Source organism: Pseudophryne corroboree, chromosome 10 (genome assembly GCF_028390025.1).
Source record: "Pseudophryne corroboree isolate aPseCor3 chromosome 10, aPseCor3.hap2, whole genome shotgun sequence".
NCBI lineage: Eukaryota > Metazoa > Chordata > Amphibia > Anura > Myobatrachidae > Pseudophryne > Pseudophryne corroboree.
In genome coordinates this window covers 24164023-24181623 of record NC_086453.1, presented here as the reverse complement: position 1 = coordinate 24181623, position 17601 = coordinate 24164023, and the positions used below count along the sequence as shown (strand labels likewise).

The 17601-nt window shown below is 42.9% G+C and overlaps 1 protein-coding gene across 1 annotated transcript in view; it reads right to left on the bottom strand.

Moving 5' to 3' along the window:
* Positions 1-2572: 2572 nt before the first annotated feature.
* The window catches only part of LOC134965854 (uncharacterized), a 48391-nt gene continuing 33362 nt past the window's right edge, over positions 2573-17601 (bottom strand). The window contains exons 3-7 of the mRNA XM_063942236.1: positions 16495-16895; positions 14864-14926; positions 12465-12737; positions 7734-7932; positions 2573-7438 (exon numbers count right to left, since the gene is read on the bottom strand). Coding sequence (XP_063798306.1) covers positions 7375-7438; positions 7734-7932; positions 12465-12737; positions 14864-14926; positions 16495-16895 — 1000 coding nt within the window. The 3' untranslated portion in view covers positions 2573-7374. The remainder of the gene's footprint in view (positions 7439-7733; positions 7933-12464; positions 12738-14863; positions 14927-16494; positions 16896-17601) is intronic.

Genomic DNA, 17601 nt, shown 5'->3' with positions numbered 1-17601 from the left:
TGGATTGGCTTCTTGGCTACTGGACATCAGCTCCAGAGGGACGATCACAGGTACAGCCTGGATGGTCACCGGAGCCGCGCCGCCGGCCCCCTTGCAGATGCTGAAGTAAGAAGAGGTCCAGAATCGGCGGCTGAAGACTCCTGCAGTCTTCTAAAGGTAGCGCACAGCACTGCAGCTGTGCGCCATTTTCCTCTCAGCACACTTCACACGCAGTCACTGAGGGTGCAGGGCGCTGGGGGGGGGCGCCCTGGGAGGCAAATGTAAACCTATATAAAGGCTAAAAATACCTCACATATAGCCCCCAGAGGCTATATGGAGATATTTAACCCCTGCCTGTATTCACAAAATAGCGGGAGACGAGCCCGCCGAAAAAGGGGCGGGGCCTATCTCCTCAGCACACGGCGCCATTTCCTCTCACAGCTCCGCTGGTCAGGACGGCTCCCAGGTCTCTCCCCTGCACTGCACTACAGAAACAGGGTAAAACAGAGAGGGGGGGCAAATTTAATGGCAATATCTTGATATATATAAAGCAGCTATAAGGGAGCACTTATTATAAGGCTATCCCTGTCATATATAGCGTTTTTTGGTGTGTGCTGGCAGACTCTCCCTCTGTCTCCCCAAAGGGCTAGTGGGTCCTGTCTTCGTTTAGAGCATTCCCTGTGTGTCTGCTGTGTGTCGGTACGTGTGTGTCGACATGTATGAGGACGATATTGGTGTGGAGGCGGAGCAATTGCCAAATATGGGGATGTCACCTCCTAGGGGGTCGACACCAGAATGGATGCCTTTATTTATGGAATTACGGGATAGTGTCAACACGCTAAAGCTGGCGTTTCAGAGCGGCATAAAATCTGTCCGCTATACTTACTAAAAAATGTCACAACCATGTATATAAATGAAATGTAATTAACAGGTGGCGTCTCAGAGCGGCATGAAATCTGTTCGCTACACTTACTAAAAATGTCACAACCGTGTATATAAAGGAAATGTAATTAACGGATATATGGAATAGAATTAGGACCATTCGCACTAGTACCTAGCCAGATCAGGAGTGATTTAAGGGAGCTATTAAGAGAATTCAATGTATATGCAGTAATTATGTACGAGCAATGTCAGTGATGGACCTGTGTGTAATAATACAATAAGTACTCAATACGTACCAGCAGCCGCAACAGTGTGGTACGTTTCAATGTGCAAAGATACTATTGCGTGGCAGGATTAATATATTTGGGCACTGAACCTTTGTTAATATACGGACACTGCACGCTTCCTTATAGCTGTCACAGGGAGGTGCAGACGGCAATTTTTAAAAATACATCAATTAAGTTTTAGATATTCCCTGAAATCGGGATAATCAACATAGATCACATCTAATTAAGACAAGCAGCTGCACTAAAATTGTAATACTGAAAATAGAAAAATAAATTGATGGTGATGTTATAAATATATTAACGGTGGTCTGATTAGGACATCCGTAATGATACAACATAGATCTGACTGGCAATAAATTTGGAGGAAATGAGATAGACTGTAATTGCCATAAGAACAGGTGTTGTGGTAATCAACCATACAATCTCTCAATATAAAAACAGCCACTGCAGAGACACGCTTATGATAATCAAAATTGCGTGTGGCTGTGTGTATAGGTCTAGGAACGGCTGCTGTGGTAATCAATCATTCACCCTCTTACAAAAACAGCCACCGCAGTGACACGTTAACTAAAACTGCGAGTGGGTTGTTATACAGGTGTGGAATCAAAACAATATAGATGTTTCAGTGTTGCTGTTCCCTTATCCAGTGAGAGACACATGAAAGATTTAAACATCAAACCATCATTGCAAAGACACATTAGGTGCATCTTCATTTGCTACAAAAAGACACTTATTGCATAGGTTTCAGTGACCCTCTGCCCGTACATATCTTGATACCCTTTGAAATATAGTTGAGAAATACATCAAATTATTAAATTACTGCACTATACATTTGACATATTATAATGGGATAAAATTAGAAAAGAAAGATATATAACATCTGAACATAAATATATCATGTATTGATTTATCCCATCACACTTATAAATTCCCTTAACATAGGAACCCCTGATTATAGGCAAGCAATATATGTGACAGTATTGTGTCAACTCAAAAGGGGATCGCAACACTGTATGATTTCAATCATGCTAGTGTATTGTTTCTATATCCTGTTTCAGTAATAAGAACAGGCAAATAACCCACTGTACAATTGAGTACAGAACGGGGGGGCATCATAGAAGGCAATTACAACTAAAAAGTGTAATGCCTCACGGGATATTCCTGTAACAAATTAACACTGTGGAAAGGAGATTTCAGTATAATTTATATAAGCTCAAGAAAGAATATCGTGAACCCATTCCATACGGAAATTTTTTCCTCAGTCCCCTGTAAAGTGACACATCACTTAAAATCATACCAATTAATGGGTACAAGTCACGAATGGTCCGGAACTTTAGAATTAATAAATATAAATGAAATAAGTGACACAAAAAATTTTTTTAATTGATATAATATCTTTATTATTTAAACATTTTTCCAAATATTTCACATCTATTTTAATTAATCACTAATAAAAGTTACTTTTTAGATCAAATCATTCTTTCTCCATTAGTGCGCCAACAAAGAGACAATCTTTTCTTCTTTTTGTGTGTTTACTTAAAGCTCCTTTACCAAATCTTCTGCATTCATAACAATTACACCCAATATTTACAGTAGAACATTTTTATGTTATGAATTTAAGTTTTTGTGGTAAAATAATTACTAAATAAAGTTGTGGCATGTTTACCATTTATCTGGCTTTGTGTATTCTCTTATGGGTGGTGTGTGTCAGGAGCTGGGTGTTGGGAATGCCTTATCCTGACATAAGAGGGTGAGAAATGACTGGATTCCATGGCTGTCCCCTCCCCTGGGCTAAATGGTCATGACTTTCAATTTGGGCTGTAACCACACTCCAGTCACTGCATTGCTCCATAGCCCAGAAAGCAAAAATTAGCTATACGTTATATCCAGAAAGCTTTAATTTTGACTTGAACGGCCCCTCCTACAGACCAGCACAGCAGCCGATGACCACAATAACCACGAATGTTCCGTACAGGAACAAAGTTGTGCAATGACTGAGTGCTCTGTGGCGTGTTGGGGAGACACACGTGTTCATGTATGTGGGCTGGTGTTACATATATTTGCTACAATCCAGCAAGAACCAGTCTTGTGACAATAGTGTCTGCCAGGCATGAATAATAAAGTCACTGCCTGTAGACAGGGATACAGTAGCTATGTATAATTGCTTGAACATTGATTATTCTCTGCATATTATCCGGAGAACAGTCTGACTACAGCAACTAGCGATATCTACATCTGTGCTCTGCAGGGAATTCTCACTGATATTGTACACTAAAGACTAAACCACAGAAACCTACCAGATCCTTTTCATTAGCATGATGAAAACAAACCAAAGAATGATTTCCCTCTTATCTAACCTCACACATCTTATCAGTATACTACATACTTGCCGACATCCTGGCTGCTCTCTGCGGGAGAGAGCAGCCAGGTCGGCTCAGCAAGGGGGCAGAGGAGGGATATGACGTGGGGAGGAGGCGGGACGGAGGCGGAGCAAGGGTGGGGCAGGGGCGGAGCAAGGGCGGGGTCACGCTGACACCTATGCGCTACATTGTAACCAATGCTGGGAACTTTCTGCTCAGCGGTGACGTCACTTTAGGTCAACCGCAGGGCAGAAAGTTCCCATCATTGGTTACAATGTAGCGCATAGGCGCTACATTGTAACACTGCCGTGTGCTGCCTGTCAGTGAGGACAGCAGCACACAGCTGATCAGGAGAGTGCTACAACGTGGCGCTCCCTGATTGGCTGAAGAAACCCACTTAGACAGAAGTCAAAGTGGGTTTCTGGCATTCGTGGAAAGGTGACCCATGTGCAAACATGGGTCCCCTTTCAGTTCGTGGTCGGGACACCGTTTTGTTATTTTTTTCAAGTACGTGGATTACCCCTGGATTCCCCGAGGAGCCTGGACCCCTGGATCTCGTGAGTATAATTTCTTCAACAGGTACCCCTTGGATTCTACTGGAGAAGAGGACCGACCTGCGTGGGAACTTAAGGTAAGTATGTATGTATGTGTGTATGTATGTAATAAAATTATACTTTCACGGTGTGTGTGTCTTGTCTTTTTTTGGGTATTTTTTTAGTAGTGGTACTACAGGTACCAGCGGGCCAGTTTTTCCGCCGCATGCTGGTACTTGTGGTTCTCCAAGTACCAGCATGCGGGGGAGGCTTGCTGGGACTTGTAGTACTGCTACTAAAAACTAAAACTAAAAACAATATCTTTTCTTTTACAACAAAGGCTATCAGCCCCCCCATCCGCAGCCCATTGGATGGGGGGGACAGCCTCGGGCTTCACCCCTGGCCCTTGGGTGGCTGGGGGGGGACCCCTTGATTGAAGGGGTCCCCACTCCCCCAGGGTACCCCGGCCAGGGGTGACTAGTTGGATTTTTGATGCCACGGCCGCAGGGCACTATATAAAAGTGACCCCCGGCTGTGGCATTATCTGTCCGGTGCTGGTTTTAAAAATACGGGGGACCCCTACTCTTTTTGTCCCCCGTATTTTTGGGACCAGGACCAGGCGCAGAGCCCGATGCTGGTTGCTTAAATATGGGGGAACCCCTGTCATTTTTCCCCCCATATTTTTGCAACCAGGATCGGCTCAAAGAGCCCGAGGCTGGTTATGCTTAGGAGGGGGGACCCCACGCAATTTTTTATTTAAAAAAAAGCACTTTCCCACCCCTTCCCACTGATATACATGCACGGATCTCATGGATCCGTGCATGCCTATCTAATCACGGGGGGAAAAAAAAGGTCTGTTTTTTTTTAGCACTTTTTTACGAGTTGTAATTTTTCACGGCAGTGTTTGGTTTTTTTTTGCTTTGCACTTCTTAGTAAATGACCGAGATTCATACTTAAACAGCCGCGTTTTGACCGATGGTGTATTCATTCGTAATTTTTTACTTGGACTTGCAAAAAATTACGAATGCCCTCATCTCTGCCGTGATTAGTGTTTAGTAAATTACCGAGATGACACTTTGATGAAAAAACGGCATCTCGGTCAAAATCGGGAGCTTAGTAAATTTACCCCATAGTATCACAGCACAGACCGTCCAATACATCAACATTAAAAATATCAAGACAAAATACACAGATATACTAAATAACAAAAAACAACTATGCTATGAAAAAGACAAAAGCAATTTAGAGTATAAGAAGTTGTGGTCTGAGTCAAAATAAAATCTTGCTTAGGAAAACAAATAATATGTTCCAATATGCAAAATGTATTAAAATTTATAGAAGATCATCTGATGCTGTATTGATATAACTGTCCATAAAACATTTCAACCACCACTAACATTCAGTGGTGGTCCAGAGCAGATGTACAAATATTTCTTTTGCAAACTTCTTCAAGGTTTGGAGGTCAGATCACGACAAATTTGATAACTCAACACATTTCGTCTCTCGCAGAGAATTCATCAGGGGTACATCTTATTCGAGTAATTAGCCTCAATCAATGGATTCATTTGCTCTGGGATATTAACATCAGTAAAAAGGGGATCATCCACTATGAGTACATAGCAAAAAATGCCTGGCCAATCAGGAGGGATAAAAGTGTGGAAATTATGGAATAAAAAACCCACTGGAGATTCATATAATTCATAACCTGATCAATATTTAAAATTGGCATGTGATACTCAAAGAATCAAAATCAGTAGTAGCACTCAATGGTTTTGTATCAATAGTGTGCTGTGCTGTGTGTCCCAGTATCACATATGTATACAGTATACATACTGCATAATAAAGGCAACATCTGATTGGCTGTCATGGTTTAGTACAAATATTCCACATCATTGTAATGTTGGTAAATGAGCTCTAATGTCTGTGATGAAAGCACGTCCCACAGACAAATGGCTGTATGACTCCATAGACTGTTGTCATATTAATCTGTAGCCTGTTTCTCCTTTCAGCACAAAAGAATAAAAAACAAAGTTAATTAAACCAGGCACAATTATCGCCACCATTTGCCTGTTACAACCCCAAACAGGGGTTTCAGTCTACCCAGTGCACCTGTTAGACTGTTAATACCTAACCAGATGCCAATATGATCACACTACATAAGAGTATAATATCTGGGCATGGCATAGAGCGGCAGTTGGAAGCAGCACTACATAATAAAGATTTCTCTGATGATTACCCGGCTCTAGGGCTCAGGACATCTCAAAACAAATTTTGCTCTACATAAATTTAGTAAGGTTTAATTATTGTTAGTGCACAGACCCACGTGTTTTAGTCTAGTTCATCACCGGGTTTTCAGTTTTGGCGAAGCTACCCTCAAATGTTTTGGTTCAGATTGGGATTTCGGTTTGGTTTAAAATTGATTAAAACATTTTTTGATAGGCATTGATTAAAATCAAAGCTAAAATCACGTAATTTTTGCAATCCAAAACACAAAATTCAGATTTGAAATCCAAATTCTGACCAGGAGGAAAATTCCAACCAGGGCTCGGTTTGGATTGGATCTTCCCTGAGGATCCGGATTGGAATTTGGTTCACTTGGATCAAAATTCAGGTGGATTTGGATTTCTGTAGAACTGAACCACACATCTCTAATTAAAATACAATAATATTATACAATATAATATACTAATGCAGTGGTTCTCAAACTATTTTGAATCACGGCGCCGTAGAGTATCAGAATTATTTTCACGGTACCCCTAGGCCAAATTTTCTTATTGAGTAATTTAGAAAGAAATATTACATTAAGTAGATGGCGTTTATATGTCATCCTTAAGTTCAATTGTGTGGTGAGGGACAAGATTTGCTTCTGTTTGTCCACAGATTGTATGACTGGCAGCCACCAGCACTGGTTTTGCCTATTACATTGACCATAAATAATTTTAATTGGTCCTGGACCACCAATCCAGGGCACCCCTGCAAGTGTCCCGAGGCACCCCAGGGAGCCATGGCACACAGTTTTAAGAACCACTGTGCTAATGTATAGAAGCATTTTTATAGTCATTAATTGTGTCTGTTTATATCAGTTTATTAGTAATATGCACGCAAAAGCCTTGCAAAAGTTTTGATAAAGCCTTACATTATATATGTGTCTATATAAAAAGAATTATGTATGCATTTAATATTGTGGATTATGAATAACCATAGCAATAATTGGCTTTACAAATGTTTCACATGCATCCACTGCATATTACACACAAGTACATGCCAACCGGTTCCCTGACATACAAAGCAGAGCATTACATGCCTGCCGAGGAAAAACATATAAATATTATATCAAAATGTTTCAGAATTGTTGTCTTTCTCAGAGCATCCGCCCTTGCTGTATCCTTTCTTCATCCTGTTAATGAGTAAAAACATTAATTAAATAACAGCAGGAAGAGAACAAAATGTTATAATACAACGAGACTGCAATGTACAAAATATTAGCAAATTACAACTCAAACACATACCAGGAGTCGGATTCAGAAAAGGAATTTGCTACGTCGCCTCTTGCATCTGCATGCGGAGTAGGAGCAGTGATGTGCTAATGCTACTATCAGACCCTCTTTCCTATGTGCACTAGCGTGTGCCTCAGTGTGCAAGCAGTGATAGTCCATCTGCAAGAGGCGGCTGCACAGACACCAGAAACTTACCTGAAGTTTTCTCCAGGACATTTGTTGTATTTAACCAGCAGCGCGATAATTCCAATTCCAGCTCCAACCCCAACCAGGATCAGCGTAACTGTCAGAGGCACTCCCCATCCAGGTGCTGATTCCTCTGTCTGACTTGGTGCAGAAGCTTTGTTCTCTAGATGAAAGTCTTGCAGAGCTTCTTCACTAGTGTTGAATGAACCTAGAGAATGAATGTGCAAAGTTATAATTTTCCAAGGTCAGATTTCCATCATTCCCAGTTTGCAGCACAAGGTTGCACACGTGCAGCCTGCGGGACTGAGTGTAACGCGAGTCGGTTCTGCGGATGTATACTGAATGAACTCACACTGCAGAACCAAGCGTACACAACTGTGGCCAATGCAGAATCATACGCAGTTCAGCCCCATCTACTGCCTGTGACCAAAGGGGAGTAACTGGGAGGAGCCGGGACATTTGCATGTAAGTAAAGTTGAGGGAGGGCATGTTGAGGGAATTGCAGCTACTGTAAAGTTGTGCATATTTGTAATTATGTCTGTTGTCAGGTGTATACTTTTCATCAGGGACAGGGCCAGGATCGGACTGGCCCACAGGGGTGTAAGAGAAACCCCCGGTGGGCCCCACTGCCTGGAGACCCACCCCCTCCTCTAGGGAACAGATTTTGCAGTTGAATTATACATTATTTATATGTTATTTTTTACTGTCTATTACTGTTGTTAATCTGGTACAGTATCATGTATGCACTAGCAGTATTTATCAAGGGGCCCAGAACATGCACTACTGGTTAGCCAAGCCTCTAAGCATGGGCCCCTAACATTGCAATTCTCCGGTGGGCCCTTCATGTCCCAGTCCGACACTGGACAGTACTGCTGCAGGTGCACCATGTTACTAATAGTGACGGCTAGGAAACCAAGCCAGAGCACACCTACATTCACTGCCAACTGCCCAGCAGCACCCAGCCATCCGCTACATTCACTGACAACACCCCAGAAGCACCCACATCACCCCCCACATTTAGTACTAAAACCTCAGTATCATCCAGACATTACCTACGTTTACTACCAACACCCCCGCAGCTCCTAAACACCCCACATCTCCATTAGCTCCCCACCCCAACATTCACTCTCAACACCTCAGCAACTCCCAAACATCCCTATATTCTCCTGCAGCATCCCAGCAATACCCAGACACTCACAACATTCACTGGGTTCTGTATGATTTCCCGAGGGACGGGATGCCGGCATTCAGAATACCGACAGTGTCATCCTGCCCATCACAATCCTGACAGTCCCCTCTAAAGTGCCCTTACCATCCTCTGCCGCCTACCCTAACCCTAACCCTCCCTCGTGGGTGCCTAAACCTAACCCTCCTGGCTGCTGCATAACCCTAACCCTCCCTTCTCTGCTGCCTTAACCTTACCCTCCCCGTTTGGTGCCTAACCCTAACCTCCCCTTCTATGTGCATTACCCTAAATCTACTGCCCTGGTTCCTAATCTTAACCTTCCCATCCCTGCACCCTAACCCCCCACCCCTTCTCCAGGCTAAACCCCCCCCCCCACAGAAGGGCACCAGCACGTCCAACTGTCAGCACAATTGGGATGTCAGCTGTCAGTATTGTGATGCTGGTATCCCGTGGGGCATCGGTATCTAGACGCCAGGATTGTGGCATCCTTCGGGATGCTAACTGCTTCCCCATTCACTAGCCCAATGCATTCACTACCAACAACCAGACAGACACTGATGTTTGGGGGTTCTATGCTCCCTGCTGAATCCTGATCTGGGCACATAAATCAAAACCAGAGGCAGAAGAGGAGCTCAGGCAGCCTATTCTGGCCTGGCATCCGGAGATGACTGTTTCCATGTTTCCTTAATTTCTATTAGCAGTTCTACCACTGTCTCTAAACGGGTTGGGTATGTATTACCGGTGCTGGTGATCCCGGTGGTAAATAGTGAATAGTCCCTGCTGGTCGGCATGCCTTTTTTTTTGGGGGGGGGGGGGGGGGGGGGGCAGGATGTAGCTGTCAGTATTGTGCTTTTATTCTGTGAAAATAGGGCCAATACTCACCTAATGTTACAATTTGAAACAAGAGACATCGGAAGACTGAATGTTTGGATTAATCATGACAATTGTGCATTTTAGTGCTAATACATTGTTATTGGCAAAATAGGCAGAAATTAATCAAAGTAAAGGAAAAAGCAGCGACACAACCGGACTGCGGTGCTCCGTGTGCCGCCCCTGCCCCTTACATCTGTGATGAAATGCCTAGGGGGCAGGGCCACTGGCTCTGGGAAGAAGGATGCTCCAATAGCTGGCTGCCTGCAGCATCCCTTGCAATTCCATGCAGCTTTGCAGTCGCGCTCCTGGCTGCCATTCCAAGCCACATGCAGGTGTCATGGGGCCGCGATGGTTACATCCCAGGCACCCTGTGTTACGGCACTACTCACACACCCCTAATTACATCCCTGGGAAGAAGAGCTGGCTTATGGCCCCTTACCTATCTTAATATGTGTTCATCTCTGTATTGGCAGTCAGGACTGCCATCATAAGTCATGGTGTCCTCTACGAAGGAAAGGGCAAGCCCCTCCCCCAAAGGCCTGGTGGATGCAGAGGTGTGAGCAAGCACAAGCAATGAGCTCCCTCTATGGTAGTGATGTGCCTCACATCTTGCGAAGGCATGGATATGGGGGGCAGAGGTGGGGGCACTGCAAGGCATAATCCGTACAGCACTAAAATTTGTCATATTGTGTACTAGGGCCCTACTATGTGGCATACAATAAACTAGGGCACTACTATGTGCCATACAATAAACTAAGGCACTACTATGTGGCATACAATAAACTAAGGAACTACTATGTGGCATACAATAAACTAAGGCACTACTATGTGCCATACAATAAACTAGGGCACTACTATGTGCCATAATATAAACTAAGGCACTACTATGTGCCATACAATAAACTAAGGCACTACTATGTGCCATACAATAAACTAGGGCACTACTATGTGCCATACAATAAACTAAGGCACTACTATGTGCCATACAATAAACTAGGGCACTACTATGTGCCATACAATAAACTAAGGCACTACTATGTGCCATACAATAAACTAGGGCACTACTGTGTGGCATACAATAAACTAGGGCACTACTATGTGCCATACAATAAACTAAGGCACTACTATGTGGCATACAATAAACTAAGGCACTACTATGTGGCATACAATAAACTAAGGCACTACTATGTGCCATACAATAAACTAGGGCACTACTATGTGCCATAATATAAACTAAGGCACTACTATGTGCCATACAATAAACTAAGGCACTACTATGTGCCATACAATAAACTAGGGCACTACTATGTGCCATACAATAAACTAAGGCACTACTATGTGGCATACAATAAACTAGGGCACTACTATGTGCCATACAATAAACTAAGGCACTACTATGTGCCATACAATAAACTAGGGCACTACTATGTGCCATACAATAAACTAAGGCACTACTATGTGCCATACAATAAACTAAGGCACTACTATGTGCCATACAATAAACTAAGGCACTACTATGTGCCATACAATAAACTAAGGCACTACTATGTGGCATACAATAAACTAGGGCACTACTATGTGCCATACAATAAACTAGGGCACTACTATGTGCCATACAATAAACTAAGGCACTACTATGTGCCATACAATAAACTAGGGCACTACTATGTGCCATACAATAAACTAAGGCACTACTATGTGCCATACAATAAACTAAGGCACTACTATGTGCCATACAATAAACTAAGGCACTACTATGTGCCATACAATAAACTAGGGCACTACTATGTGCCATACAATAAACTAAGGCACTACTATGTGGCATACAATAAACTAGGGCACTACTATGTGCCATACAATAAACTAAGGCACTACTATGTGGCATACAATAAACTAAGGCACTACTATGTGCCATACAATAAACTAAGGCACTACTATGTGCCATACAATAAACTAAGGCACTACTATGTGGCATACAATAAACTAAGGCACTACTATATGCCATACAATAAACTAAGGCACTACTATGTGGCATGCAATAAACTAGGGCACTACTTTGTGGCATACAATAAACTAGGGGTTCACTATGATATGCCGGCGGTCGGGCTCCCGGTGACCAGCATACCGGCACCGGGAGCCCGACCGCCGGCTTACCGACAAATGAGCCCCTTGTGGGCTCGCTGCGCTCGCCATGCTATGGGCACGGTGGCGCACTACACGCGCCACACTATTTTATTCTCCCTCCAGGGGGGTCGTGGACCCCCAACGAGGGAGAATAAGTGTCGGTATGCCGGCTGTCGGGCTCCCGGCGCCGGTAAGCTGGTCGCTGGGAGCCCGACCGATGGCATACTGAAGACCACCCATAAACTAGGGCACTACTATGTGGCATACAATAACTAAGGCACTACTATGTGGCATACAATAAACTAAGGCACTACTATGTGGCATACAATAAACTAAGGCACTACTATGTGGCATACAATTAAATAGAGAACTCCTATGAGGAATTATATAAATTAGGATACTACTATAGAGCATAATATTAGCTAGGGCATTACAATGGGGCATAAAATGAACAACAAAACTAGAGAGGGGGGCCCTTTCAAAATGTTGCTATTGTGGCCATAAAGTTCAGGCTATGCCCCAACATCAGAATAAGGTGTAAGTTATCCTGTACCTACCTGCTAATTCTGGTGTCGCTGGTATCTTTGGACCATGTTCCAGGAAGTATTGGTCAGACTGAAGTGTCGTGAGCAGAAGCAGCGAGGTGCTATTAATCCAATAGACGGAAGATTCCTTGTGCGTGCAGTTGGAGTAGTGTGTAAGATTTGTCGGTGGGATCTCACAGAGAGGTTCCTGGTCGATCTTTATAGTGAGGCGAGTATTAAAGAGACTGGTTTCTGTAGCAAACGTGTAGACATGCCATTGTCCCATCATGGAGGGGGAACTAGCGGCTGCAAACAAAGTTCAAGTTTACATATATTTACATTACATGACCACCATATATTAAACACAGAGTTGTGTGATCGGATCTGAGTTTTCAGAAGAAGCAGGATTCTGGTGAAGTTGGCTGCAGATTTAGAGGCTGGCGCTGAGTTGCATGCACACTGGCTGCAGATACAGACGCAGAGGTTAGTGGCTAATGCAGAGTTTTGTGCATCTGCAAGAGGAAACTAACGCCGCCCACTGATGTTACACCAGCCGCCACAACCATCATGATTAGTCTAGACCCCACGCAAGATGCAAGAGATCCACCAGAGCCCAGCTTCCCTTCCGTGTACGCACAACGAATCACATGGAGCTTCTGATACATGATCCTTCCACAAGTCAGGGCGGTTGCATGCGCTTGAATTGTCACCGCTCAGTTAAGGCAGATCTCTCCAAGTTCTGTCTGACTTAAAATGGACATAAGCAAAAATGCAGGTTTGCCCTAATGTGTCATAATGACCCGTGTCCTGTCTTATTGCATCATCATGACCCGCCCTGCCTACTTCACTGGTTGGCTGGAGAGATGCAGCAGAGTTGCTCACATACTAGTGTGTCGGGAGACTCCCATATTCAGGAGTCTGCTGGGAAGTTCCGGCAGAGTAGACAGAGTAGTACGGTATGCTCTGACCATCACTCACTCCTCCTTTATCCGCTGTATCTTTTTCCATTTAGAATGTAAGCTCTCTGATGAGCAGGTCCATCCCAACCTTTGTTAATCTTGTCTACATAATTTACTTTTTTATCCCTCTTGTATCTCTCTGCATTATATATGTTCTGTTTTTCTTACTGGCCGGTAATAATAATTATTCAGCAAGCGTTGTTAACGTATAGGGCACAGGTTCTCAAACTCGGTCCTCAGGACCCTACACGGTGCATGTTTTCCAGGTTTCCTCACATAATCGCAAGTAAAATAATTAGCTCCACCTGCGGACCTTTTAAAATGTGTCTGTGAGTAATTAATACACCTGTGCACCTGCTGGGTTACCTGTAAAACATGCACTGTATGGGGTCCTGAGGACTGAGTTTGAGAACCTATGCTTTAGGGTATTTACATTACTAATAGTTATGGTGTATTAGGGTTGTAGGTTGCAATTTCACAATTTGCCTCTAGACTCACGCCTTCATATAATGCACTTATTGTATTTTTCCATTGTTATTCATCCTTTTCATTGCTATGAGATGTCCCACCCTTTTACTTTTGCGACTCTTGTGCTGGACAAATTCCAATATTAACTTCCATAGTTATTAATGCAATACCCACACAAAGTATAACCTGTTTCATCACATGGTAAATAAAGTCTACTAAAAGAAACGTATTTCTTTTTTTTATTCATTTATGCCTTTTGCAACCGAGTGAACGAAAAGCAAAATGTGGGTTTTTTTTTCCATGCACCACAAAGAGATACTTTGGTCCTGACTTTGGGGGAGTTGTTAGCAAACCAAAAACAGTTAACAATTGGCCACAACCACGTGCACTGCAAGTAGGGAAGATGTAACATGTGCAGAGAGAGTAAGATTTTGGTTGGGTATATTGTGTCTGTGCAGGGTAAATACTGGCTGCTATATTTTTACACTGCAATTTAGATTTCAGTTTGAACACACCCCACCCAAATCTAACGCTCTCTGCACATGTTACATCTGCCCCACCTGCAGTGCACATGGTTTTGCCCAACTGCTATTTTTTTTGGGTTTCCTGAATAAGGCCTTTTAAGTGATATTGATGCTAATGGCTGCGTGTGTGTACAGATTCCGGTGCATGTACAAAGAAGACAGCAGTGTGTTGGGCATTAATGAGCAGTGACTGGGAGGCCACTGGGGGGTAGCAAAACAGGCTTATTGGAGTGTCGCAGGCATGTATATACAAAGATGGACAGCCGCTTTCATAGGAGGCCCTACGCAGTCTCCACTGTTTTATACTAAAGCAGACAATAGGAATAAAATGGTAGCCCAACAAGGCGTGTTATTTTGATGATTCTCACTTGTCGTATGCACTCAAGGGGTTAAATTAAATCTAGCAGAAAAATGGGCTTTATACAAAATTTTATGGAAACGACAAATGTAGATTTTGGATGCGATTGTGAGATGAACTTACCGTGTATGAAACCAAACAGGTAAATAAAGAAGATCACTCTCACGGCCAATTTGGAAAAAATATCTGTAGAAAACAGACCAAATCAGAGAGTTAATAAAAAGAAAAATATTAAACAAGTCATATCATATTCATGGTCATCCTATCCTGAAAACATTATGTCGTGATTTGAGAAACAATGGTGGTCATTCCGAGTTGTTCGCTCGCAAGCTGCTTTTAGCAGCTTTGCACACGCTACTGGGAGTGAATCTTAGCTTCTTAAAATTACGACCGACGGATTCGCAATATTACGATTAGACCTCTCTTAGCAGTTTCTGAGTGGCTCCAGACTTACTCGGCATCTGCGATCAGTTCAGTGCATGTCGTTCCTGGTTTGACGTCACAAACACTCCCAGCGTTCGCCCAGACACTCCACCATTTCTCCAGCCACTCCCGCGTTTTTCCCAGAAACTGTAGCGTTTTTTCACACACACCCATAAAACTGCCAGTTTCCGCCCAGTAACACCCATTTCCTGTCAATCACACTCCGATCACCAGAACGATGAAAAAGCCGTGAGTAAAATACCTAACTGCATAGCAAATTTACTTGGCGCAGTGCGAACATTGCGCATGCACAATAAGCGGAAAATCGCTGCGATGCAAAGAAAAATACAGAGCGAACAACTCGGAATGACCACCAATATAATAAACAAAAATATTATCGGTACAATATCATCAAAGAGTCAGTTTTGTAATCTATAAATAATTTATAAACAATAATAGTTAGCAATTGACAAGCTCATCCCATGTTCTTATTATGTTCTTATTATGGGGCTTACTTGTTAGACAATATTTGCAGGATTTTCCTACAAAACATCCAATAACAAAGATCCCCCCGAATCTCTAATATCTGTCCGACTTTCTCCATTTATGACTGTAAACACAGGGTTTCTATATGTTTCTAAGGAGTCTGCCAGGATGTTGGTTTTATAAAGGTCTCTGGCTCCAGCCGCAAACACCAACCAAAATGTCACTAGCACATTGCTGACTTTTTCAGAGAAGTATTCTCCAGATCCTTCTCCGTCTGCCCCTACTACCATAGTACACACAGTGGACCCAAACCCGGAAACAGAGTGATCCAGAGTTTAGTTGTTATTATAATACCCACATTGCATTTATAATTCAGCATATGATAAAGTGTCCCCTAAGTAAAGGCTAAAACATATGTTAACATTATAAAACTAAGGGCTGATTCTGAGTCAGAAGCAGATACAGCTGCATATTTTCGGGATCATGTATATCCATTTGGGATCATGAACATACATTTGGGATCATGATCATCCATGATCCTGAAAGTGCAACGACTGAGATGCACAAGTCCTATGGCAGCTGCAGGTTCTCCATCCATGTATGGCCTCCCATGTAAGTGGTTCAACATCTCTGTACGCAACCATCTTCAGCAACACTGCCGTAGGATGCAACATCTTTGTGAAATTAAACCGCCAATCCCAGTCACCGCCCCGGAACAATTCTGTAACTGTACTGCGCCTGTGTACGTACAAAATCAGGCCGCGTGGTGCAAAAAACAAAACATCAGGCCTTAAATATTACCCTCAAATAATAATCTTATCTGCTATGCAAGAAGATTCACCTACCGGAAGCCATTGCTGATAACACGAGGGAAGGGGATTGACTTTGGGTTTTGGAGTAAATATCTGGGGCTGACACCATCTCTCTTCTCTCTATCACTGGACGCTTCTTCCTTTTCCTTTTTCGTTTCTTCTCAACTCTTCTTTCATCTCCAGGGGGAGTTTTCTGCTGATCTAGCATATCTGAGGACCCCGGAAGGGTTATGTCCTCTAATACCTTGAACTTGAACTCTGGTCCTGGATTACTTTCCTCAGGCACAAAGTCGGTCTGGGTCTCCTTGCTGACTTGTGAAGGAGGATTGTTGTGATCCTCAGAGGAACCAGTACTAGTCACATAATGCACAGGATCCACTGAAGATGGCTTGGACTCTTCTGGGTGACTTTCCTCCACACTAAGTCCAACATATCTAAAAGATAAAATAATGTAGAGTTACCACCTCCCCTCACTGTTGTTTCTTTCTCTTCCACCCGTATCCTCTCTCATTAACCAACTATTATAGGTAAAAACATAAGTAGATGATGCTGCTTAGATGGAGGGAGGGAGCGTAAGGTGACACACATCAGTGATGTCATTGGGGTCAAAGATAGAGAAGCAGGAGAAGCATTTTTCTAGGATGCACTGGAACCACAATAAATGTTACAATGACAAATCTTTATTAGATATACATTGAAATGTTTAGGACTGGTGAAATATTAAAATATAGTGTGATAAGAAAATAAAGTGTGATATTAGATCTACAAAGACTCAGGTCAATGTGTCTCTGTGAATTTATTTAATCTGCATTAATGGCTAATTTGCCAATCATATCTGTGTAAGTCTAGATTTATTGTGTGTCATCCTCTACTCTAACCCCTTTAGGGTTGTAATTGATTATCTGTATATTAAATTTGATTTTTCATAAACCAGACACATATTATACTGTTGGAGTTCACCGGGATCTGTTCTCTAGGTCGACAAGACTTCAGTCGACAATGTCTAGGTCGACCGCTATTGGTCGACAGTAAGTAGGTCCACATGGTTTCAATGTCGTCAGAGACTCTAGGTTGACATGTACTAGGTTGACATGACAAAAGGTCGACATGAGTTTTTCCCCTTTTTTGTTTTCATTTTGT